A 25,897-nucleotide genomic window follows, 5' to 3' on the forward strand; every position below is an offset into this window, starting at 1 on the left:
CATGAACAATAAACTTGGTTGTTGACAATATTATTGAAATAGATGGGTGCGTTTAATTAACTTTTGTATAAAATAATTCAAATTAAGATTAAAATTATAAATTTTAAAACAAAGGGGTGCCAATAGCTCAGCTCTTTCAACATATTCTAGCCCAAAACACGAACCACTCAAGGATACATCTACGAAGCTACGAAAAAATCTTAGTTCAGGTTAATTAACAGCAGGTTGTAAAGTAATACGCAATGTACAAAGTTGAAAGACCAAAGTGATGCTATTAGCACCCTGTATAATTCATATAAAATTAGAGAAAAGGACAAATATAATTCAATTTAACTCATTTTATTACAATATATTCACACCTCATGCATCATAATATCATATGAGAAAATGACAATGGCACAATAATTCTTGAGTTGAAATCCCTACTATAAAAGAGATAACAACAACTATAATAATAATAATAATAATAATAATAATAATAATAATAATAATAATAATAATAATAATAATAATAATAATAATAATAATAATAATAATAATAATAAGAAGAAGAAGAAGAAGAATAATTGTAAACACACATTTTGTCATTATATCATATTTTAAATAATTTATTAAAAGAAAATACTATAACAAAAGAAGGGGGTTAATGATTTACAGGTGGAAATAAATTCTTATAAATATACAGTGAGAGTTTAATTAAATTTATCGTTATATTATTTTCTTTAATGATAAATTATTTATATAGAAAGAGATTGGTATGAGTTCTCCTTAACTTTTAAGGATTCTGTGATATATGTTTTTTAATGATATTTTATGAGTAGATAACTTTTTTATTTATTTTTTATTTAGTAACCATAATCATCCTTTAAATTTTTGCTCAGTATAAAATCAAATTATGAGACAATACTTATCCACAAAAGGTTTTGAGGTTTTCTCCGTCAAATTTGGAAAACATTGATAATTGTTTTTGTTGTAGTTTTTTTTTTTATTTCCTTAAATAAAACAAACTTCATAAACTCACTTTTAACAAAAACAAAAAAATAACTCGTGGAAAAGGATGCCAAGTAGCAACCAAGACTTTATAGCGAAATTTAACTTCCAAAAGTTAGGAAGGACCACCAAAAATCACACTTCACCCGTGCCAGATACATATGCCCATTCCACACGTGCGAAACTGACCGGATAAGCCTTCGGGCAGCAGACAAAGCCCCGGCATGCATTATATTGGCGCCTGTGGGCCCAGCCAAATAATTTAAATAATAAATAATCCCGTTTGAATAATTAAAATTTAATCCCAAGCTGAGAGCGTATAGTCACTAGCACCATCTACCCACGTGCGCCTACCCCACGATCCCCTGTCCTCTGGATAGAGACGACGAAGCGACAAAGAAACAAAAAGCGACGGCTCTGATTCCATCATTTACTATTTTATTAATTGATTACTATTGAACGCGAACTCTGTCATCGCAGTCGCACGCACTGTTTTAATTTTTTAATGCACTCGCTCGATTGACGCGCCAAAATATTTAATTAATTAGCGTCTTGAAAAAATAAAAAATAAAAAAATAAAACAATTAACTCACGTAGTTCCAAACCGGGTCAAAGCTCCGGCTTTTACGAGTCCCAAATGGTCACGCGCCCTAATTTACTGATTTTAATATTGCATTTTGTCGGTTGAGTATGTGAATTGTGTGTATAGTTAGTAGACAGTAAGATTCCAGTATGAGTGTACATCATGATCAATTGATGATAATCAAGATTTGTAATTGGGGTTAATAACATATGGGTCCTCGACCTTTTATAATTTCTCAAGTAAAATATGTTAAAGGGTATTTTTTTGTTAAATTAGAAATATGCTAAACGAAATGATGCGAATACGAATCAATTTATGTAAAAATTAGATTAGTTTTAAAAATTTTTTGTTCGATTAATAATCAAGTTAGATCAATGTTGGCCCAAACTTTAGATGGTGTGAATACGGCAATGCTAACACAAATTGACATGCCCATTAATTTTCTCGAAAAGATTTTAATATATTTTTGTATTAAGTTAAATAGTGGTACATATGGATGGCAAAATATAATTATTGTGAGGACAATTATGGCTATTTCATTGATACAATTATTGTAAGGACAATTACGGCTATTTGAATACGATTGTTGTTAGAATAATTATGGCTATTTTAATACAACTTATTGTAAGGACTATTACGGTTATTTCACAAAATGAATTTTTTAAGAAATGATCATGTTGGTGGCAAAATCTAAGGCCCAGCCGAGGGAACACTTTGGTATAAGTGAGTAATACACAAGAGGAACTAGAAAGCAATGAGTTGATGGATTAAAATTAAATACAACGTTAATACTAAATGAAGAGTAAGTCCTTGAAATAAGGGATTGAACGTGCGGGTCACGAGGCACCACGTGGTCTCTCCGGTGGCTTCGGGCCTAGCATTCAAGGAAACTCACTCACCAGTCTTCGCAAGCTTTACGAGGCCCCCCGCTTTTAAAGCCTCTCATTTATCTTATTTTTGTAAAATTGATATTGGTAGTTTAATTGAGTACTTTAATTCTTATCAGAATTTGTTTATTTATTATCATTTAATAACAACTAGTCACAGCTTGTAATTTGCTCATAAATCAAACTAATATAAAATTCAAATCTGTTAAAAATATATGATTGCGGACTTGAAAATCTAAGGCCAATATTTGGCTAGTTCTGCCCTCCTTGAAGATTTTTTTTTTCTACCCGAAAAAAGAAAAGAAAAAAGAATGAATCAAATCCCTCAGTTTTAAGAGTAATTTATGAACCTCATTCACTAAATATCAACTTTTTACTAATTATTATTATCCGAACTCAAGTGATCCTATGCTAGAAAAAAAAAAAAAAACGTTTTCGCAATCAGTTCCAGTTGCACCTCAAAGTAATGATCCGAAGATATTATTAACAAATCAAATGACTTTAATTAACGACTTGATTTGAGTATGAGTAGGTACTATTTATTTTAACTAGCAAGCTGTTTTAAAGTGAAAAATATGGCACTTTGACATTATAAAAATAATTCTAGAATGCACCCGTCACTAGTCGATCGATGTCTCAATTGTCTTTCTATTTTTGTTTTCTTCTTCTCGTTGTTGGATTTTGTTTATTGCACATTAAACTTATGGATTAGGCATCAATAATTATAATTAATGTTATGCTTTTCAGGAGTTTTTGGACTTTCGAAATTTTTTAAACTATGAATTCAATCATCATGATAATGCATGGGGATGTTTGGAAACATAAATATTGTTGTCTTTGTTTTGTAATCCTTGCACTCAGTCTCATGACAATGAGCATGCCTTTTTCGAAACAAATTGAATTTCTTTACAAAAAAATTGACTTTCCCACTAGAGGAATCTTCTTGGGTTTGGAAAAAAAATATATGATCTCCCAATTTTCATGAATTTGGCTGCACTTTATAAAGATTTTATATTTCACTACGATACTCAAAAAAAAAAAAAAATATTTAACCTAAATATGCTACTGCTAGGGCTAGGGCGTATTTTTCACAATGGAACTCACATAATTCCAAAGATGAATAGTAACATCAGATCAGATCATATATCTTGTGAAATTTCTGAAATGGTAATGATGGTCTCCGATTGATGATCAATGGAATCAGACAGTTTTTGCAGGTATGCAAACAGTGTGTGATCGTACGTAGACAATTATGATGCTGTCTTGGAAATTATTAACAAAGAACGATAAAAAAACAAACAAGAATATATCAACTGTGTAGAAATATTGCAGCCGGTCAAAGGAATCATTTCCAGGTCCAAGATGTTGAAGACTTGGAAGTACTCTTTCAGGCCAATACGAATTTCAATAGGCTTTCAAGTTTCAATCATTATCTTTTTGTTTTTGCTTTTGATCTTTATTTCTTGTTCAAGAGTGGTAGATGCATAAACGTGCATTGGTATAGGAATAAAAAATTTAAGTTGATACATAAATTATTAATATCAGTATTAAAGACAAGTCTTAATAAGTTTTTTTTACGTCAAATGTTAATAATATGATTTAAAATATAGTAAATTTTACAGAGTTTGAGATAGTTGATTTGGTGAGTGCGAAATAAAAGTCTGAAAGCAATAAATAGGCGAAGAGACAAAATTAAAACCTTTGTGATAGGCGGAGAGACAAAATTAAAACCTTTGTTTTCAACATTTTCAATGTCGTGATGAAATCGTATAATATATATAATAATTCTCCAAAATCTACATAAATTCAAAACCGTAACCATCAAATACAATACGAAGCTCGGAAGTTGATTATAAATTTTTTTTTTTTGAAAAGGAATACTAACTTTCATTCAAACAAAAGAGTTGAATACATTCATAATTTCGATTGGAAAAGAATCTAACCAAACAACAGCTTCTAAGTGATCAAAAGCTAAACTAGCCAATGAGTGGGCAATCGCGTTACAAGATCTTGGTGTATAATGGCATTTAACATTGTGGAGATCCTTAAACTTGTTTTGAATCTCTGAAGTAACCCAGTAAATCTCATTCTTGCTGCCCTTTCTGTTGTTAATTAAATCAGCCACCATTTGCGAATCAGTTTCGATAATTAAAGAGGTTAAACCCGCATCCACAGCTACTTGCAAACCCCACCTTACTGCTTCAGCTTCTGCATACGAAACATTCCCATGAAACCTAGTAGTCTTGACTGCAGCAGCTATGATATTCCCCGTTGCATCTCTAATCACGGCTCCCAACCCTGATAAATTTTTCTCCTTCCTTATGGCTGCATCAACATTCACCTTGAACCAGCTTTGCGGCGGAGGAAGCCAAGCTTTGGCTGTTTTCTTCTCTTTGTCAGCTCCATAAATCAGTCCTGAAGGCTTTACTCTCTGATAAGTTTCTAACAATGCTTCTGCAGTTGCTACTGACATTTGATAACCAGGCTTCTTTGCTTCAAATATAAGTTTATTTCTTGCTGTCCAAATTGTCCAGCAAGTGACAGCCAGCAGCTCTGTGGACTTGAGTGCAATGAATCCAAAACTCAGAGTCCCAAAACGGTTCGTTTTGATTAAGTGATTCAGTCTTTTGTCACATGCTGCACGTGGTGTTTTAATCCAAAAGCTAAACGACTCAGCAACTGTCGTTTTGGAGAAACTAAAGTGATGCACGTGAGTCAGCTCGTGAAGAAGGGAATCAAGGCTGTTAAAAGCCGTTACACACGTGTCCAGATTCTGTGCAATCTGGGTTTCAGCATCAGGGATATAAAACTGGTTGCTGAGGGGAAAATGGGCGTGGTTTTGATAGAGCTTTAAAGAGGGATCAGAAAGTAAGAGAGGGTAATCTTGTTGCTTGTAATCTCTTGTTAAGGAGCTCTGTATTTGTCTTCTTGATTCATCAATAAAGCTTTTCCTGTGGCTTTTCCCGTGGATGTAAATTGTGCATGTAATGCACAATTGAACCACGTAATATTCTGTTCTTGTGAGTTGTTTCTTGTTTTAGTTAAACACTGTTATTAATCATTAGACCTAGAGCATACATAAATTGAGTTGAGAACTTGTCGTCTAATCTTGGTTTCTTCTGCAACTTGTTTGATCAAGAACTTGAGTCTCCTGGGCAGTGGCTTAGTATCTTGAATCTTAAAGGGTACTAAATCACTACACTTGGTATCAGAGCTGGAGTCTTGAAGTCAAAGATCCAAGTATGACTTCTACCAAAGTTGATCTCGAAAAGTTCAATGGAAAAAACGATTTCAATATGTGGAAGGTGAAGATGGAAGCAGTGTTAATAACCCATGGTCTTGGAGATGCCCTGTTACCAGTTACCAAGAAGGAGGGGAAAGATGTCTCTACATCAAAAACTCCAGAACAGATGGCAGAGATTGATAGAAAGGCCAAGGGAACTATCATCTTGAGTCTTGCAGATTCTGTGATAAGAGAAGTAGCTAAAGAACCTACTGTTGCTGACCTATGGGCAAAACTAGAGAGCATTTACATGAAAAAGTCCTTGGCTAACAGATTGTATATCAAGAAAAGGATGTTCACATTGAAAATGCATGAAGGCTCATCTCTAGATGAACATCTCGATGAGTTTAACAAAGTGTGTGACACCCTTGAAACCATAGATGCAGCATTGGAAGATGAGGATAAAGCTTTGCTTCTGATAAGCTCTTTGCCTAAGTCATACGAGCACTTTATTGATGCTTTGATGTATGGAAGGCAGACATTGTCACTGGATGAGGTGAAGTCAGCTCTTAGCACTAAAGAATTGCAAGGGAAGCAAGAAAGCCTTGGTAATAGCTCTGGTGAGGGGTTAACTGCAAAAGCAAAACCAGAATGGAAGAAAAAGAAGCAAGGAAAGAATAAAGAAAAGCAAAAGAATCTGAGATGCTTCTTGTGTCACAAGGAGGGGCATTTCAAGAAGGATTATCCAGAAAAGAAGTTTCAGAAAAAGGGAAAGGATGGTGATGCAGCTGTTGTAGAGGAAGAAGGATATGAATCTGCTGGTGTGTGTGTAGCAACAGAGAGCACAGACAAAGGTAAATGGGTGCTTGATTCTGGCTGTACTTTCCATATGTGCCCTTATAAAAATTACTTAACTGAGTATCATGACTTAGATGGGGGTAGAGTTATAATGGGTAATAATGCCATGTGTAAGATCATAGGTATTGGAAATATAAGGCTTAAACTTCATGATGGAACCATAAGGGAGCTAAAACAGGTGAGGTTTATACCTGAACTTAAAAGAAATTTGATTTCTTTAGGAATGCTTGACCAAATGGGATATAGTGTTAAGATTGAATCTGGTGAAATGGTGATAATTAAAGGCACTGAAATCATCATGAAGGGTTTAAGGAAAAATGGAGTATTTGTCTTAGATGGGGAAGTAGTTACTGGTGAAGTTGGGGTATCAGTAGATGCCAATACTGATAAAACCAAGCTATGGCATTTGAGGTTAGGGCACATTGGGGTGAGAGGGCTGAAAGAATTAGATAAGCAAGGTTTATTAGAAGGTGATAAGATTGGTGATCTGGAATTCTGTGAGAGTTGTGTCTTGGGGAAGGCAACTCGAGCTAGTTTTAATAGGTCAGTATACAAGTCAAAGGACAAGCTGGAATACATACATTCTGACCTATGGGGACCAGCTCAACAAGTATCTCTAGGTGGTAACAGTTACTTCTTATCCATTATAGATGACTACTCTAGGAGGGTGTGGGTTTATACTCTTAAGAGCAAATACCAAGTTTTTGAGAAGTTTCTTGAATGAAAAAACTTGGTTGAAAATCAATGTGGTAAGAAGGTTAAAAAGCTCAGGACAAACAATGGTTTAGAATTCTGTAATCAAAGGTTTGATAGTTTCTGTGCGAAGGAAGGAATAGCTAGGCATAAAACAGTGAGGTTAACACCTCAGCAGAATGGGTTAGCTGAAAGGATGAACAGGACACTCATGGAGAGGGTGAGGAGTATGCTGGTTCAATCCAAGCTTCCAAAGACTTTGTGGGCAGAAATACTTTTAATTGCTTGTTATCTGGTTAACCTGAGTCCCTCTACAGCAATTGAGTTCAAAACACCCTATGAGAGATGGACAGGACAACCAGCTAACTATGGGAACCTGAGAGCATTTGGCTGTCTAGCCTATGCTCACACAAGCCAAGGAAAGCTAGCTCCTAGGGCTTTGAAAGGTTTCTTCATAGGATATCCAGAGGGAGTAAAGGGCTATAAGATCTGGTGCACAGACTTAAGTCCACCCAGATGTATCATAAGCAGGGATGTGACCTTTAATGAAAAAGAGTTACTGAATCAGAAGTCAGCACAACATCCAACTAAGAAAGATACTGAGACTGGTAAAAAGCAACAACTTGAGGTGGAGCTTCCCAGGTCTGATGACTTTCTGGAAGCTGAAGATTCAGGTGGAGTCATTGACAGCTCAAGTGATCCAGAACTTCCTCAACAAGAACAAGAGTCTCAGAGACATGAGCAAGGATACCAACTAACTAGAGATAGGGCCAAGAGACAAATCAAACAGACTAGAAGATATGGATATGCAGACCTTATCTCATATGCTCTAGCAGCTGCACATCAGATTGATGAAGATGAACCAAAAGCCTACAAAGAAGCAGTCCAAAGTAAGTTTAGCAAAGAGTGGCAGCAAGCCATGTATGAAGAAATTATGTCCCTTTATAAGAATGACACATGGGAACTGGTTAAAAAACCTAATAAGAGGAGAGTTGTAGACTGCAAATGGATCTTTAAAGTTAAAGATGGATTGACAGGAGATGAACCAAAGAGATTCAAAGCCAGGCTGGTGGCAAAAGGGTATACACAAAAAGAAGGGGTTGATTTCAAGGAGGTATTCTCACCAGTGGTCAGGCATGCCTCCATAAGGGTAATCCTAGCTCTAACTGCAGTACAAGACATGGAACTTGATCAACTCGATGTCAAGACTGCATTTTTGCATGGAAGACTCCAAGAAGAAATCTTCATGACTCAACCAGAGGGGTATGTGGACTCCATGAAACCTAGACATGTATGCCTACTCAAGAAATCTCTTTATGGTTTAAAACAGTCCCCAAGGCAGTGGTATCTCAGATTTGATGAGTTCATGATAACAAATGGATTCATGAGATGCAATTATGACTACTGTGTGTATTTCAAGCTGCTGGAAGATGATCTCTACATTTATCTCATCCTCTATGTAGATGACATGCTGATAGCCTGCAAAAGAAGGGATGAAATAGAAAAGCTGAAGGTAATGCTGAACTCAGAATTTGACATGAAAGACTTAGGGACTGCTAAGAAGATTTTGGGTGTAGAAATTAAAAGAAACAGAACATAGGGAGAAATATTTCTCAGTCAAGAGAGATATTTGACTAAGGTTCTGGAAACCTACAAGATGCTGGATTCCAAGCCTGTACTAACTCCTCTAGCAGCTCACTTCAGGCTGAGTAATCAGTTGTGTCCAAAAACTGATGAAGAGAAACTTGATATGAAAAATATCCCTTATGCAAATGCTGTAGGTTGCCTAATGTATGCTATGGTACTCACTTGACCAGACCTATCCCATTCAGTGAGTGTGGTTAGCAGATATATGACACAACCAGGGAGAGAACACTGGAGAGCTGTTAGATGGATCATGAGATACTTGAATGGCTCTTTAAGCCATGGACTGGTATATGGAAGATCCAAAGGAAGAAGTAATGGGCTGCTGGGTTTTGTTGATTCAGATTATGCAGGAGACTTGGATAGAAGGAGGTCACTCACAGGCTTCATGTTTATGTATGAAGGATGCCTTATCAACTGGAAAGCTTCCCTGCAACATGTGGTTGCTCTCTCAACAACAGAAGCTGAGTATACAGCTGCTACAGAAGCTGTAAAAGAAGCTTTATGGCTGCAGGGGCTACTTGGTGAATTAGGAGTGAGGCAGAAGTCAGTGACTATACATTGTGACAGTTCCAGTGCCATTCATTTGTGCAAGAACCCTGCACACCATGAAAGGACTAAACATATAAACATAAAGCTTTATTTCATTAGAAACAAAGTGTCTAAAGGAGATGTAAAGATGGCCAAGGTGCATACAGATGAGAATCCAGCCGATATGCTGACTAAGGCAGTTCCCTCTGCAAAGTTCAACATATGCTTGGACTTAGCTGGTTTGAGTAGCCTTTAAGTTGATAAGCAGAAGGAGAAGGAAGCAGGAAAATGAGTTTTTGATTCAAGGTGGAGAATGTGGACTTGAGTGCAATGAATCCAAAACTCAGAGTCCCAAAACGGTTCGTTTTGATTAAGTGATTCAGTCTTTTGTCACATGCTGCACGTGGTGTTTTAATCCAAAAGCTAAACGACTCAGCAACTGTCGTTTTGGAGAAACTAAAGTGATGCACGTGAGTCAGCTCGTGAAGAAGGGAATCAAGGCTGTTAAAAGCCGTTACACACGTGTCCAGATTCTGTGCAATCTGGGTTTCAGCATCAGGGATATAAAACTGGTTGCTGAGGGGAAAATGGGCGTGGTTTTGATAGAGCTTTAAAGAGGGATCAGAAAGTAAGAGAGGGTAATCTTGTTGCTTGTAATCTCTTGTTAAGGAGCTCTGTATTTGTCTTCTTGATTCATCAATAAAGCTTTTCCTGTGGCTTTTCCCGTGAATGTAAATTGTGCATGTAATGCACAATTGAACCACGTAATATTCTGTTCTTGTGAGTTGTTTCTTGTTTTAGTTAAACACTGTTATTAATCATTAGACCTAGAGCATACATAGATTGAGTTGAGAACTTGTCGTCTAATCTTGGTTTCTTCTGCAACTTGTTTGATCAAGAACTTGAGTCTCTTGGGCAGTGGCTCAGTATCTTGAATCTTAAAGGGTACTAAATCACTACAAGCTCGAAATCTATTTTGCTCATCTTCTTTGCTAATTCTTGGAAAACCGTAAGCATATCTGGGCCTACCATATCCTTAAAGCTTTCTGCGAATTTGGTGTGCTCCCAGGTTTTCCGAGCTGCCTTACATTCTACCAAAGCATGAAAAGTGTTCTCAAACCTGTTACCACAAATTTGACAGAAAGGCTCATGCATCACCTTTTTCCTCCATAAGTTCACTGCAGTTGGAAGCAAATTTCGAATAGCTCTCCATAGAAAGATCTTGATTTTTTCTGGGATGTTGAGAGTCCAAATGACTTTCCACTGATTGTTGCTGTTCACTGAGCTGCTTGGTGTGTCCGGAACCTTTATCTTGAGGGCTATTTGGTATCCACTTTTGACAGAGTATTCTCCCTTCCTGTCATAATGCCATATTACTTGGTCTCTGCTGTGGTTTCTGGGCAGGGGGATATTCATGATTGCATCTGCATCTTCCTGCACAAATTGGTCAAAAAGCAAAGCTTCTTTCCATCGGTTATCATTTGTTATTAGCTCAAAGACTGTAGTATCACTTGGAAGTGTTTGCACTGAGATTGGTTTAAAAGTAAGAGGTCGGGGAATCCAATTGTCTTTGTAGACCAGCACCTGATCACCCCCACCAATCCTCCATCTGTAGCCTTTGAGGATAACTTCTCTACCCCATAAAATACTCCTTCAGATATAGGACGGTTTTGAGCCTACGGTTGCTTTCAAAAAATTTCCATGCTTGAAGTATTTGGCTTGTAAAACTTTAGCCACCAGTGAATTAGAATTTTGAATAATCCGCCACCCTTGCTTCGCTACCAATGCTTGATTAAAGCTGGATAAGTCCCTGAATCCCAAGCCACCACGACTTTTTGCTTGACTTAACTTATGCCAGCTAGCCCAATGTATGGCTCGCTTGTCCTCTTTACTTCCCCACCAGTACCTAGCAATTACTTTATGGATGTCATTACATGTGCCCACTGGTAATTTGAACACACTCATGGCATAGGCTGGCACCGCTTGCGCTACTGCTTTGATGAGCACTTCTTTACCTCCACTTGAAAAACATTTATGCTCCCAACTTGATATTTTGCTCAGGATCTTGAGCTTTATCTCATTGAAGAAGGATTTCTTTTTTCACCCAATCATAGAAGGCAGCCCCAAGTACCTCTCATGCTTCGAAACCACCTTGAGCTTGAATAAATTCTTTATGGTCGAAATTTGATCTGCTTTCACATTGTGACTGAAAAAAATTGATGACTTGTCGAAATTGAAAATTTGCCCGGATGCCGTAGCATAGCAATAAAAAATTCCTTTGAGATGCACACAATCCTCCTTCGAGGCTCTTGCAAAAATTAGACTATCATCGGCAAATAACAGATGAGAAATGGTGATATTGTTGCCGAATTTCAGCCCATGTATCAGCCTTTGACTTTCAGCTTGCATCAGGAGATTTGAAAAAACCTCTGCACACAAAATGAACAAATATGGAGAAAGAGGACATCCTTGTCTTAGTCCTCTTTGAGGCTGAATCAAACCCTTCGGCACTCCATTAATGAGGACTGAGAAGGATGTTGTGGTTATGCAGCCCATTATCAGCTCTACCCACTTATTAGAAAAACCTAGCTTCAGCATTGTTTTTTCTAAAAAATGCCACTCCACCCGATCATAGGCTTTGCTTATATCAAGCTTTAATGCCACTAACCCATTCTTTTTCCCCTTACTATGTCTGATTTTATGCAAGCATTCATACCCAATAATGATATTGTCAGTGATTAATCTATTGGGAATAAAAGCACTTTGTGCTGGGGAAATAACATGCTGAAGAATATGTTTTAACCGATTAGCTATGGCTTTTGTAATAATCCTATAAATGACATTGCATAGACTAATGGGTCTGAAATCAGCAACTTTCCTAGGCTTTCCGATTTTCGGAATTAAAACAATGTAGGTGTGATTTAAAGGAGCAATGGTACCTTTCTTGTTAAGGATGTACAAACAGGTACTAATGACTCCCGTTTTAACTGACTGCCAATGCCTTTGGAAAAAAATAGCATGTAATCCGTCCGGACCCGGAGCTTTGGTTGGGCACATCTGAGCTAAAGCCTCTGTTACTTCCTCCTCGGTAAAAGGTTGATCAAGCTCCTCATTCATTGCAGCACTGACTTTTGGATTTAACCCCTTTAAACTAGCTTCTAATTGATCTTGAGTTGGATTCGAGGTAGAAAATAAATTTGCGAAGTATCCGTAAATTTATTTTTCCACTTCTTCATCGTCTTCAGTCCAATTCCCTTGATCATTTTCAATGCCCCATATCTTGTTCTTTCGTTTCCTAGATGATGCTTTGGAATGAAAAAACTTGGTATTTTTATCTCCTTGCTTAAGCCAATCTGCTCTCGAACGGTGCTTCCAATAAATTTCTTTCTCAGCCAAGAATCTGTGAATTTGCCTTTCAGTCATTTTGATTTCCTCCCCACTATCTTCCTGCTTCTGATCCTCCGTTAGCTTTCCAAGCTTATCAATCAGCCTTTGAAGCTTCTTTTCCCTACCACCAAATTCTTCTCTGCTACAATTTTTTAGCTGAGCTAAAGAGTCTCTTGTTGTTTTGGCAAACGTTTGCACCACCGAATCCCCCAACCAGCTGCCGTTACAAGACCATTCCGCTTTGATAATTTCCTTGCATGCTTCGTAAGAACTCCACATATCTTCGTAATAGACTCTTGAAAAATTTTTCCTCTTATAGTTCACCTTATTACTTCTTTCCCGAACTTCCATTAAGATGGGATTATGGTCGAAGCTCTAGCTTACAAGGTTTGTTGCCATTGCATCGTGGAAGTGATCTGTCTAGTCTTTACTACAAAAAAATCTATCTAATTTCTCCTCAATGAAACCTCATCCGATTCTCCTATTGGACCAAGTGTAAGAACAACCATTACTTCCCATATCAATTAGCTTACTGTCCTGGATAGCCTTTCGAAACTCGCTAATAGCATTTGAGTCTCTGTCATTACCTCCATTCTTTTCATGCAAGTGAAGGATTTCATTAAAGTCACCAAAGCAAAGCCAAGTAGTGGAAGATAAGCCTGCGAGCCTTCTGAGTAAAGTCCAAGTATGCCTTTTTTGATCCGCCTCCGGATGTCTGTAAATTCCCGTACACCTCACCCATTTCCCTCGTTCGGTTTGCACTTCAGCATATATATGGTGGCTGCTGAAAGATGTAATGTTAACTGAGATTTCTGAGTCCCACATCATGACTATTCCTCCGCTTCTCCCTTTACTGCTAATTGCAAAACATCCATCAAACTTCAGTAATTTGCCAACTTTTCTCATTTGCACAGACATCAATTTGGTTTCACACAAGAAAACAACTTGAGGTTTGTGCATTTGGAGAATGGTTTTGAGTGCTAAGAACGTCCGGTCATTCCCCATTCCCCAGACATTCCAGCTGAGGATCCTCATGGTTCTCGGCGGGGCTGGTCACCAGCCTCCATCGATAAGTTCTTTGTTAAAGCTGTAGCATCTTGCTTTTCTGGGTTTGTATTTTCCTAGCTCAATTTGATCTTTGCCAAGGGAGAGCTGCAGTGCAAGTGTATGGCTGTTGCTGCCCTTAGGCTATTTAATCTTTTCTTCTTACGATCTGGGCTTCTTCATGAAATTGTTTCTCCTTTCCGTTTAGTAGCTCCCAATCCCTTTTTTGCCTTACTGCTGCTGCTTATTTCCCTAGCCTGTAGTTTCCACTTCCTGCGTTTGGGCTTACTTTGGCTCGCTATTGGCCCATTTTCCACTTCCTCTTCCGCACTTGCTTGGCATGTGTTGTTTTCTTTAAATGAGTTTTCAGCTTCTTTTTCCCGCTCTTTTTCTTTTCCTTATTTTGTGATTAATTTCCCGCTTTGCTCTACTATGTCAGCTTCTGCAACTTCTACAGCTAGTAGCTTGAGCTGTCTCCTCGAATTTCCAACTTCTTGCATTAAATGTTCTCCATCTACTTTGCCATTCTTTCCATGGACCATTGGGTCTAAAGGTTCACCTGATTTGAGAGGACTGGATTCAGATCCATATTCAGTTTCCGAGTCTCGTTGACTGTTTTGCATTTTCTGTTGACTTTGGGTATCCGAAGCACCATCTCCTTTCTTGAATTGATTCTGTTCTCGCTGCCATTTATCTCAACGATTCTGCTTTAGTTTTCCAAATCGTGTTGTAGCTTTCATCCAGTAGCCGTAAGGGAGGTCTTTCTTGGGTTGCCCTTTATACTCTATGCACTCCTTATATTGATGCCCTATAAGCCCACAACAAAAACAAAAATCAGGTAGTCTTTCATATAGAATTGGAATTGGGATGCTGCATTCATCTTCTGTTTCCACTTCCAGAAATTTCCGAAGGGGTTTAGTGATATCCACCGAGATTCGGAGTCTTGCAATCTCCCCAATACAGTTCCCCTCTTTATCTGTGTCTATATCTTCCACTGAACCAATGTACTCTCCCAACTCTTGGACCATATCTCTGTGCATCCATGTAATCGGCATATTACGAAGATGAACCCAAAAAAGTGTGTGAGTGAATGACTGGTTTGCTATGTCTCCAATGCCTTTTGGTTCCGTTAACACCATTAGCGCCCCATCAAAATGCCAGGGCCCTCCTCCCATGACTCTCTTTTTATCAGCCTCCACAGCAAACTTAAACATAAATATGTTACCGCCCAAGCTCTCTATTCTCACTTCTTTATTTGTTCTCCATATCTGTAGCATAGCAGATCTAAGACCTTCTAGATTCACTCCTCTTTGGTGCATAAACTTGCCCACCAGACAGCATGCTGCTATTTGCTCCCCCCTAGCACTCTTTCTACCCATGAATGATATCTTATTCGGCTGCTCTCCTTTGATTGAAATAGCTTTGCATTTGCGAATTAACTCCTCTGTATCCATACCTTACTAGTTCTCAACTACTTCAATAAAGAACTTCTAAAAGTTTTCCTGCAACAATCCCCGTGTTTAATGAACTCCGCCTGTTTTATGACTCTCACTGCCAACCTCAGAAGGTTGGGGACAATACTATGAGAACTAAACTAGCCGCCACTATCAAAGAGTGGCTATATGAGCCATAAAGACTCGTTGTTTCTCTCCTTCAAGGTTTTCTCACGAAGAGGAGAGCACCTGTGAAGAGAGATTATCTTTAGAACATACTATTAGTTGTTGACAATCATGGAAGTTGATTATAAATTGATTTGATGTTTTGGGCAATAGCCGTAGCACTAATGCCTTGTTGCTTTATTCTAAAGGAAGTGTGATAAGAGAAGTGATCAGGGCTCAATAATGTTAAATCTATTAGGGCCGAAGGGGGAGGAAATGGGCAGTTTTTCTCTTAAATGGGCTCAGGATACATCTTAGATTGAGGATGAAATTTCAGGTTAGAAAACTCAGAATAAAAGCAAGCCTTAAACCATAATCTTGCTTCATGTTAATTTGTCAGAGGCTATAATTGTGAAAATAAGAATAATAAGGTTTAGCGTGATCGTTAACGAAACTAACGGGATCTCTATTACTATTTAAATAAACCTCAAGAGAGTTTTGAGTGGCTTTTTTCTTTTCAAAAGTTGGTCCATTATTACTAGCCATTCATTTTTTTTTTTTGAAGGCCTTACAATTAAATATTCAAATTGTTCACTAAACTAATTGTTTGCAATAAGTACTAATTCATAAAATTCGCATTAAATTTAGTGCATATTGTCACTATATTAGAAGTCAAAATACACAGTCAAAATTCATCTAGTACGTAAGTTTGAAGTTTGATGACGCCAATATGGTTCCATGGCCGTACATATGGAGAAACAAAGCTTGAAGAGTCAGTGAATCTGGAGTCCATGTTCAATGGGTAGACCAAAGAATAAATCATGCTTTTCATGAAAGCTAATTCTTTTATATGATTACTCTTTAAAATTGCAGTAATACCAATCTGGCATGAAGATTTTATAAAGACAGAAAAAATACAAAGAAACAAGAGAGACGAATATAATTACGACGATAGTGATACAATTATAAAATTGGGATACCGATTGTGTCGAGCCAAAATAAACTCGACCAATGATAAAGTTTAACAACAAATCATCACGTAACTTTATAAAATAAAGCCACATTAATTGGGACAAAAACTTGGTAAATTATCCGATCATTATTCTAATAAAATAAAAAAAACAACTCATTTATTTAAAGTAAGATAAACAAATAATTAACTTGCTACTTCCCTATAGATATGCTAGGATGGTTTATATATATAATCTAACATATTTTATATAAAATTTAATAATTTTTAATAATTCACATGCCTTCATTATATCTTGCCAGCTTGGTGGAATATTAATAGTCATACCAATAAATTACTCCTTATACATCATTCACATATAAACTAAAAATTTATATAAAAATAATTAAAATAAATTTTTAGATATTGTCATACTTTTACCTTACGAGGGTAAAGTAATTATATTAATTTATATTAAAGCAACCTTATTGTTTAAATATAATAAAAAAACATAGTCTTAAAAAAATAAATGAATGTCAAATAAGTCACTACTATATCATTAAAATATGAAAAAAATGTATAAAAAATTATTAAAGTAAAAGTAAAATTGATATATTCTTATACTTTATGATGAGGGTAAAATAGTCATATTAATTTATGTTAAAGTAACCTTATTGGTCAAATATAATAAAAAAAGTCTACAAAATGAATATGGATTTAATTGACAATTTTTTTTTAAATTTCTTCTTAATTTGAATTTTTTTAAAAATAATGTAAACTTGTTGTAATAAGTTTTTGAAAATGGGGTAGGTTTATAAAATTTGTAGAGTGGAATATCACCACCTGAATGTAAATGCATTCGTCAAAGGGGTAAATTTTGGTTTAATCCTCTCCTCAATTAACTATTTCAAATCACTCGTTCACTTTGAAAACTTCAAGTTGCCCCTATTTTTGTTCAAAAGATAAAAAAAAATAGGGTTCAAATGATGATTTTTTTTTCTTCTCAACAAAATAAAATGGGAATAAATTGAGGTTTTTAAAAGAAAGGGGTGATTTAAAAATAGTCAATTTATGAGGGGATAATTCAAAATTAACGATTTACAAAGAGTTTGGTCTTAATTTAATAAATATCCAATTAACTCTTTTTGTTTTTATCATTATATTTTTGTTTTAGTATTTTCTTTGACTTACCAATCATGAATAAATTCTAGTGAGATAGAGGATTAAAAAATCAATTTCTTACTATTATATGAACGTGGGAATTCTTGAATAATTTCTTTGTGAGATGTTAATTAATTAATTTATTTTATTTAAAAGGTAGAAGGTGAGCAAAATTTATAAAAGAAAAAAATCATAACTGAACAAGAGAGAGGAATTATAATTTACAAATTAACAACTCTTTTATTCAAAACAAGTACTTGTTGATACTAGCATCCAGAATATACATCTCAATCACAACCCACGGATTGTTAACCACTGCCAAATACTCAACTCACAACTTAAAAGTAAAATGACAATGCAAGCTTCCATTAGAGCAGCTTTTGTAATCAAAACAATGGAATCTCATCATCCGTCAATCGTTTCCTAGGGCATGGTCATCAGTGAAGAAAATCATTTAGCATTTGAGCACCATGGTCCTACAAAGCTTCAGTAGTGAGCTACAGGGGCTTAAACAAAAGTCAGTACATGAAAGAAGACGTGCTGGAAGAAACCAAGCATTAACCCCATAGAGGCATTCCATGGCATGGATTGTAACTTATAAGTCTGGTAAATCGCTGATCCGTTGATGGTGTTATGAGTACTCAAATAAATGATTGCTTTTCTCAACGGTGGAATGTTTTTTAAACATCAATGTATTTTTTGCTCTAAGTAAGGCACACTTATCTTTACTAATAAATGTAAAATTTGGTAGAGGAAAAAATAGTTGTAATTCCATAACTATTTTGTAAATCTTTTGCCAGAATTTCGTGTAGTCTAGAGAAAAGTTGGAGCAAGTAAAGAGCTCAAGAGCCTTTTTTTTTTCCTTTGCTTTCTGAGAAGAAGAGGAGACAGCGAATTTGATTTTATATTGAATATCAGAGTCTAGTGCCATAAATATGTGATTTGAAGAATCCATTTCTCAGATTTTCTCCATTAAATTTAAACTTAAGAGAAAGATATGGCGGCGATGCTCCGTCATAAGGTATGATAGAACACCATACAAACCGATTCAAGTAAAATAAAAATGAGTATTTAATTTTACAAGGTAAGCTTAAGGATAAGACTAATCAACCTCCTGAACATAGCTCGATGGTTGTGAATACACAGTCACAAAGTTTGAGTAGTAATTGAAAAAATATTGGTATTTAGAGGGTGGGATTTCTCATCCCATCCAAACCTATAAGTAAATAGTATTTTATTATATTATTTGATTAATTTACATTGTTCATTAGGAATTATGTGATTGGTACATTTGGCCAAAGTTCATTGCTGTATCCCATGGCATAAAAAAAATAAGATGGTGTTGTTTGCATAGAATTACTGCTTAGTAATATGTTGCCATTAATGGTAATTAATTTTGATATCTAATCTTCAGATATTTCAAAATCTGAATTTTAAATGCTTATCTTCAATCTGTACCTGATTTTTTTTAGTGAGAATTTCATTTATGGCCTTGGCTGTAAAGAGATAAAAACAAGCACCCTATGTCCACTACTATAAGATAGCGTTTACTTTTTGGATTCGAGTGGAAATCATGAGAAATGAGAATTTTAGGATTAGGAGTGTAGAGTGGGAGTAGACGTAGCTTGTTTACTTGCACTGGAATGGAAGCATGAAATGGAGATCAGAATCCAATTTATGTATTTACTTTGTCTTGGATTGAGAGTAAATAGTTTCAAACTACAATTTTATCCTTTTTTAAAGAATTATAGTTTTTAATTACAAAATTAATAAAAAATATATTTAATGAATAAACATTTATTTTATTATATTTATAAATTTATAATAATTATTAATATTCTTAATTATGAACATCACAATTTTTTATTAATTTTAATTTTGATTATATAAATTAAAAATTGTTGATAAGGGCAATATAAATGAAATATTTTTACTATTAACATAGTATGAAATTAATATTTTCTTAGAATAAACTATTTATTAGTATTAATTATTAATATTAAATAAATATAATACTATTATTTTTTAAATAAATATAGTAATATTATATTTTCAAATAAAGATGTATATAGTAATATTATTAATTCTCTATTAATATAATAATATTATTTTAAAGTAAATTAAACTTAGAATCAAACCCAGTTATTATTTTGTTAAATATAATAATATTATTTAAATATTTATTAAATATAATTATAGTAAATTTAATAAAAAGAATGGTAAATATAAAATGAAACATTATTTTATTTTATTTAATATAATTATATTAAATTTATTATTTATTAATATAATATTATTTAGTACAAAATTAATATTTTCTTAGAATAAACTATTTATTTTTATTAATTATTAATATTAAATATAATAATATTATATTATTATATAAAGATAGCATATAGTAATTTTTATTAATTCTCTATTAATATAATAATATTATTTTTAAGTAATTTTAACTTATAATCAATGCAAATTATTATTTAGTTAAATATAATAATATTATTTAAATAAACATAATAATATTTATTTTATTTTATTAAATATAAAATATTAAATTAGATTAAAAAAGTGTAGAAAATGGAGAGGTGGGAGTGAGATTCCTAATCATTCCCTAATTTGTTGAAGTAAAGTGGGAGAAATCCACACTCCTCACTCCTACTCTAGAAAGTAAACATAGCCTAAAGGAATTAAAGTATTTTAAACTAATTTGTTTGCCTGGAATAATCAATTGATGGAATAAATATAGTAATGAAATTGATAATTATGAGTAATGCTACGCACATAGTTAGGAATTATGACTAGAATTTAAGTCAATGCTTGTTACTTCAGTCTCTCAAGCAATAGCCTTATTCTATCTAACAAGGCAATGTACTATTAGGCTAAACTCTTGCTTCTCAGTCTTAAGACAACCATTGTACATGCATATTTAATTGCGAATAAATTATCATCATATATGATTGTAAGTTTGGAACTCTTTATTATATTACTTTTGAATATAACCCTAGTGTTTTTTAATTATATATGCAACTTTTAAACTTTTTAATTTGTAAATTCTCACTTAAAATATATGAGTTAGTAACATGGATAAAGCCATCAACTTGCAGCTGGGGATAAATAAATTAAAGTCGATGCTAGTTAACTTCTATATATCAAGCAACATCATCGACTTACATATTATATTTCAGTGACACTAAGGCTACAATAAAAAAATGACCAAAAATTCGATACCATGAATATTATATATTTGAGTGACAATAAAGTTATAATACCCAAAGAATAAAAAATTTTATTTTTCTTGTTTATTATATTTTGAAAAAAGGATCAGCACTCCTATAATTTAGTGAAATGGTCGTAGAGACCTCTATATTTTCAAAAATGGTCACATAGATAACTTTTGGGACACAAACTTTTTTTCTTGACAAATCTTAAGGGTTATGTGAATTTGTGGCTATTTTTGAACAAAAAAAAAAAAGAGTTTATGTGTCTTAAAACGGTTTGTATGGAAATTTCTAAACATAAGAAAGAGTATGTATATCTTGAAAACAGTTTGTATAATTATTTATGAAAATAAGAGGGTCTCCATGACTATTTCCTCAAACTAAGAGGATAGTTTTGTCATTTTCCTTACATTTTTAACATTAGGATGGTAATGAATAATTAAAAAAAGGGACCCAAGTAATAAATGTGAGAAAGAAATCTAATTATCTTTCTCACTTTGAAATTTTTTAATATACACAACACAATGAAAGTGCTGCTTGAACCATAAGACTTTCAACCAGAAAAGCTCGATTTGAAGATACTTTCAAAATGTTGGCACTTTTTTAATTGACTTATTTTGATAGCTTAATTGGTAAATTTCAAATTAATATTGAAAGGTTATCATATGAAACACTTGGACTTTTTAAACTAAAATTGAAATATAATATTATGAAACCCCTGGGCTTTTCAAAAGCCAATCAGAATGGAAAATGATGGACAAATCGATCATTTCTGGTAATAAGGTCTTGTGCATGACCTTAGATGATCCCAACAATGTAAACTCTTTTTTCTTTTTATTATTAACCATCAATTGTTACTATATGTTTTGTTATCATAGAATCAAATAAAATAATGTTGACATCCTTTCAATCAAACGGAAGCTTAATTATGAAGCTACTTCCTTATTGCTGTATATTTGTTATCATATTTGTTTTCATAGGCGTATGCCTCGATCCATTGTAATAATAAAATGTACCACTTTTCAAGGAGCAGTAGGTGGGATTGAAAAACTCCATTAAACTGGTGGGACGACATCATGTGTTTATAATAATTATTAAACATATGCATTATACTCTTCAAACTTACAATACTTTAGTAGTTTATTTTATCAAACACTTAACTTTTACATTTGTCCAGTTGATTTTCTCGTCAATATCAGCAAAAGTGAATTATTCATAAGCAGCAATCCGAATCTATCCCTATATAAATATTATAAATAATTTTTTTGAAAATTATTTTTATTTCTAGAAAAACATATTTTGATATTATTAATCTATCATGTAGATTTGATTCAATACTACGATTTGTTCGCCAATGACTGACTTTAGATTTCTATAATAAATAAATTTTTATCAATTTAGTTATATATATAGTTAAATTATTATAAGATTTTAAGCTAAATTTTGGGGGGTTAGTATAATCAAAGCCTATAATAGTAAAAAAAAAAAGGCTATTTACCAAATCATAGTCAGTCCACTCTCTTATTTGTACATTGAATGAATTTTGAGAGTTTAGAACTTTAGATATACCGTATGCATAAAATTCTATTGTGTGTGTCAATACCACATACTTGATAAGAGATCTATAACTTAACTTACATATATCACAGTAAGTTTTGAAGTCGATGGCTTAATTTCTCCTCTTCTTGATGGAGCTCCAATTTCTTTTCATCCTATCCTTTTGTCTCCTCTGTTTATTCTTCGTCTTCAAAATTGTATTCAAATCTCCAAACCCTAATAAGAAATCCTTCCCTGGGCCACTGAAAATTCTTCTTATTGGCAACATGCACAACATGACATCACAAACATTTTATAGCAGCTATGCTTGTCCAATATAACTACTTACGACGATCCTTTAATAAAATTTGATGCCAAAATATGATACAATAATTTTGCCTTGGTACCAGAAAATAGATAAAAGGAAAAAAAGAAAAGCATTACGTACATTTTTTTTCATCTTTTTTTCTCCTCTTCCAGTCTTCCCCATACATCATATGATTGCTGGTTTTTCGCTGATCAAAGTATGCGTACATAACATAATTTTATTTAAAGAGAAGTTTGATAATAATGAGATACAATTATTGCACAATAATCTCAACTTTGTAAGCATATTACTATTCTAACTAGAATACAATTCTTTTATTCAAAGCAAGGTAAATAAAATTAACTTCCTACTTCCTTATAAATATGCTAGGGTTAGCGGAAGCATAAGCCATGATGCTAGTTTCTTGTTCAAATTTTTCCATGTCCTCCTTAAACATTACCACCAATGCTTCTATTCCTTCGCCGTCACTTGCGCTTGATAAAATAGCAATATCAGGTAACAATATGGGCCCGAGACTAAACCAAACAGGCTTCCCCCAACCAAAATCAACTTCATAATAAGGCAATCCAACCACACTGGTCAAAGGAAATGACCTTGAATCTTCCCATGCTTCATACAAATCCTTAATGAAATCTAAATACTCATCATTATTCATCACATCTCTTCCCATTCTCTTGGCTTTTATCACTTCTCTTACTAAATTTGTTACCTCTATGGCATCATCCTCGGCTAGTGACCATTCTGCCCTTACAAGCCGAAAAATGTTACCCATGCATCGTGGAAACATTGCTGGATTCATCTTGTGACGCAAATTCATAGCATAATACATTGAATGAGAGTGCAACTTGTTATCAATTGCCCTCTTTCTTTCACGCGCTACAGCGATGCAGGCACCCCAAATGAGTGCTGAAACAATCCCGAAACGCGTTGCTTGTAACACGTCATCGTCAGAATTGTTATCAGCCATTAATTCTTTATTCACCTTCTCCTTTAGAGTTGCTATCTTCTTGCCATCGAACAACAATCTTTTGAACACAATCTTGCGTGAAGATTGTGGGCTTGGGATCTGATACTGCTGTGGGAACTTTACTGGCGGAAACAGAGAGGTGCAATCTAAAACGATATTGTTATTGCAAATATTATCATTATCAGTAATCACCCCACGAGCAATTTCACCCCAGGTTTTCATGAAGTTAAAGATTGCCGAACCGTCGGCCACTCCATGAGAAAAACAAACACCAATTGCCATTTCACCGCTGTTGAACAGATTTACTTGGACAGCCAAAAGTTCTCTTTCAGAAATCTCTAAATTCGATAATTGGGGACTAGGTGGGATTAATTGTTGTAGCAGCTCCATATCTGGTGGTTGAAGAAACTTTGATATATCACTGCCAACATTTGCTTCAATAAATGCAGCCCCATGATCATTACAGTCGACCGAAAAACCATCAATGAATCTTCCAGCAAAGGGGTAGTAGTGGGTTAATGTTGTTGCGAGAGATTGCTTCAATAAATCAGATTTTTTTCTGAAATCTTGGTGCTTGCAACTGGCTGAGTAGAAGAAAACTAGGGGAATATAAAGATCATAATTCATTTGATCAATCAATGAAAGTTTATAGGTTCTAAGATGTTTTCGCGTTGGAAGTGAAGGTTGGACTCTTTCGGTGGAAATGATCTGAACATCAGAAGTGGCACTTTTGATACTTCTTTTTGAGAAGATCTGGACATTATTGGTGATTAATTTGGAAGCAGTTATTCGGAAAATGTTTTTGAGAGGCACTGCCATCTTTTGCTGGCTTTGAGAAATTATTCACCAAAGTGAGTGTTGAGTGGCATATAGTGTAGTGCAGCCAAATTCATCATATTTATTATAAGTGTCTTGCATAATTGCTTCTGAAAAGATCGGATCTCCAAAATAATAAAGAAAATCAAAGCGAATCCCTTAGAAAATATACAAAGTCAACAAATGGAGGTGATTTCAATAATAGACAATATTAAAAAAATTGTCGCTCTCCGGGTCAATAGATCAGATTGAGATATATCAAATTCTAATAATTCTTGTTACTTCTTATATAAGAACATGTATTTAATATATAGAAAGAAGGGGAACTAATGAATAAAATAAAATAAAGTCCATTGGCAAATTCCATGAACCCGAAAGCTGTGCATCTATATCTTATTTATTAAAATTTGCACAACACTTAAATATTTTATGAAAATAACACAAATATTTGAGATTTGTCCATAAATATGCTAGTTACTATTTTATTTTAATGTCACCACAATATTAATTAGCAAGAAGTAACTTTTTGTATCTCTGACGGAATAAGTCGAATTGGTTTGTCCCCTTAGAGTGAAAACAAGAGGTCACATGATCATTTCCCTCTCCCACCAACCCTAGGAAATAAAATTATTTAATTGATGGTTCATGTATATAGGATGGAATATGAATTTAACTTTTGATACTTTTGTTGAAATTTGAATTATATACAAGGACATAAATATATATATGATGTGCTAGGTGATTAGTGTGATTGTGTATATGGGCGGGTGTGTGTTTGTTATATATGCCACTGCCAATTCCAACACAATTTTGGACCGACATTAGCATGGATTTATTTTTGGAATTACCCCGTACTCAGAGGGGTATGGATTCAATATTTGTTGTGGTGGATCAATTCTTGAAAATGGCTCACTTTATTGCCTATAAGAAGATTACAGATGCCTTGACTGTTGCTTGTCTATTCTGTAAATAAGTCTATAGATTGCATGGTTTACTGAGTTCTATAGTATTTGATTGAGATATGTGATTTCTTAGCCATTTTTGGAAAACATTATGGTAGTTGACTAACACTCGCCTAAATTTTGAAAGTACTTACCACCCACAAATAGATGGTTAAACTGAAGTTGTCAATTGCTCTTTAGGAAACCATCTACATAGTCTAGTTGGTGATAACCCGAAGATATGGGATCAAAAGTTATATCAAGTCGAGTTTGCTTATAACCCAGCAGTTAAGCGTAGTACTGGTTTAAGTCTTTTTTTAAGTGAATTATGGATATAATCCACGAGCTCCCATTGACTTAACTCTAGTTCTAGATTTAGTTTGCAAAAGCAGCAAGACAAAAGACTTTATTAAGCAGCTTCAGAAGATTCATGAAGTTACGCAAGAGTCTTTGAAGAAGACTACCGGAGGTTATAAAATTAAGGCAGACAAAAGGTTTTGAGCTTTAGAATTTCAGGTGGGAGATCTTGTTTGGCTGTCCTAACCA

General features: G+C 34.4%; 3 protein-coding genes across 3 annotated transcripts; all 3 read right to left on the reverse strand.

Annotated features, from left to right (window-relative positions):
• Positions 1-12,625: 12,625 nt before the first annotated feature.
• Positions 12,626-13,147, reverse strand: LOC107175501 (uncharacterized). Its single transcript, XM_015526929.1, has one exon. The coding sequence runs from the start codon at positions 13,145-13,147 to the stop codon at positions 12,626-12,628; it is 522 nt and encodes a 173-aa protein (XP_015382415.1).
• Positions 13,148-14,535: 1,388 nt separating this feature from the next.
• LOC107175497 (uncharacterized) lies at positions 14,536-15,294 on the reverse strand. Its single transcript, XM_015526924.2, has one exon. It carries the CDS (start codon positions 15,292-15,294, stop codon positions 14,536-14,538), a length of 759 nt encoding a protein of 252 aa, XP_015382410.2.
• A 7,679-nt stretch (positions 15,295-22,973) lies between these two features.
• On the reverse strand, positions 22,974-24,451 carry LOC107175493 (stemmadenine O-acetyltransferase-like). Its single transcript, XM_052431392.1, has one exon. It carries the CDS (start codon positions 24,411-24,413, stop codon positions 22,974-22,976), a length of 1,440 nt encoding a protein of 479 aa, XP_052287352.1. The 5' UTR covers positions 24,414-24,451.
• Between the last annotated feature and the right edge of the window lie 1,446 nt (positions 24,452-25,897).

This window comes from Citrus sinensis, chromosome 7, assembly GCF_022201045.2.
Source record: "Citrus sinensis cultivar Valencia sweet orange chromosome 7, DVS_A1.0, whole genome shotgun sequence".
NCBI classification, from domain to species: Eukaryota; Viridiplantae; Streptophyta; class Magnoliopsida; order Sapindales; family Rutaceae; genus Citrus; species Citrus sinensis.

Coding starts and splice junctions, on each gene's coding strand:
- LOC107175501 (XM_015526929.1), bottom strand. CDS start 13,147: ATGGAAGTTCGGGAAAGAAGTAATAAGGTGAACTATAAGAGGAAAAAT.
- LOC107175497 (XM_015526924.2), bottom strand. CDS start 15,294: ATGGATACAGAGGAGTTAATTCGCAAATGCAAAGCTATTTCAATCAAA.
- LOC107175493 (XM_052431392.1), bottom strand. CDS start 24,413: ATGGCAGTGCCTCTCAAAAACATTTTCCGAATAACTGCTTCCAAATTA.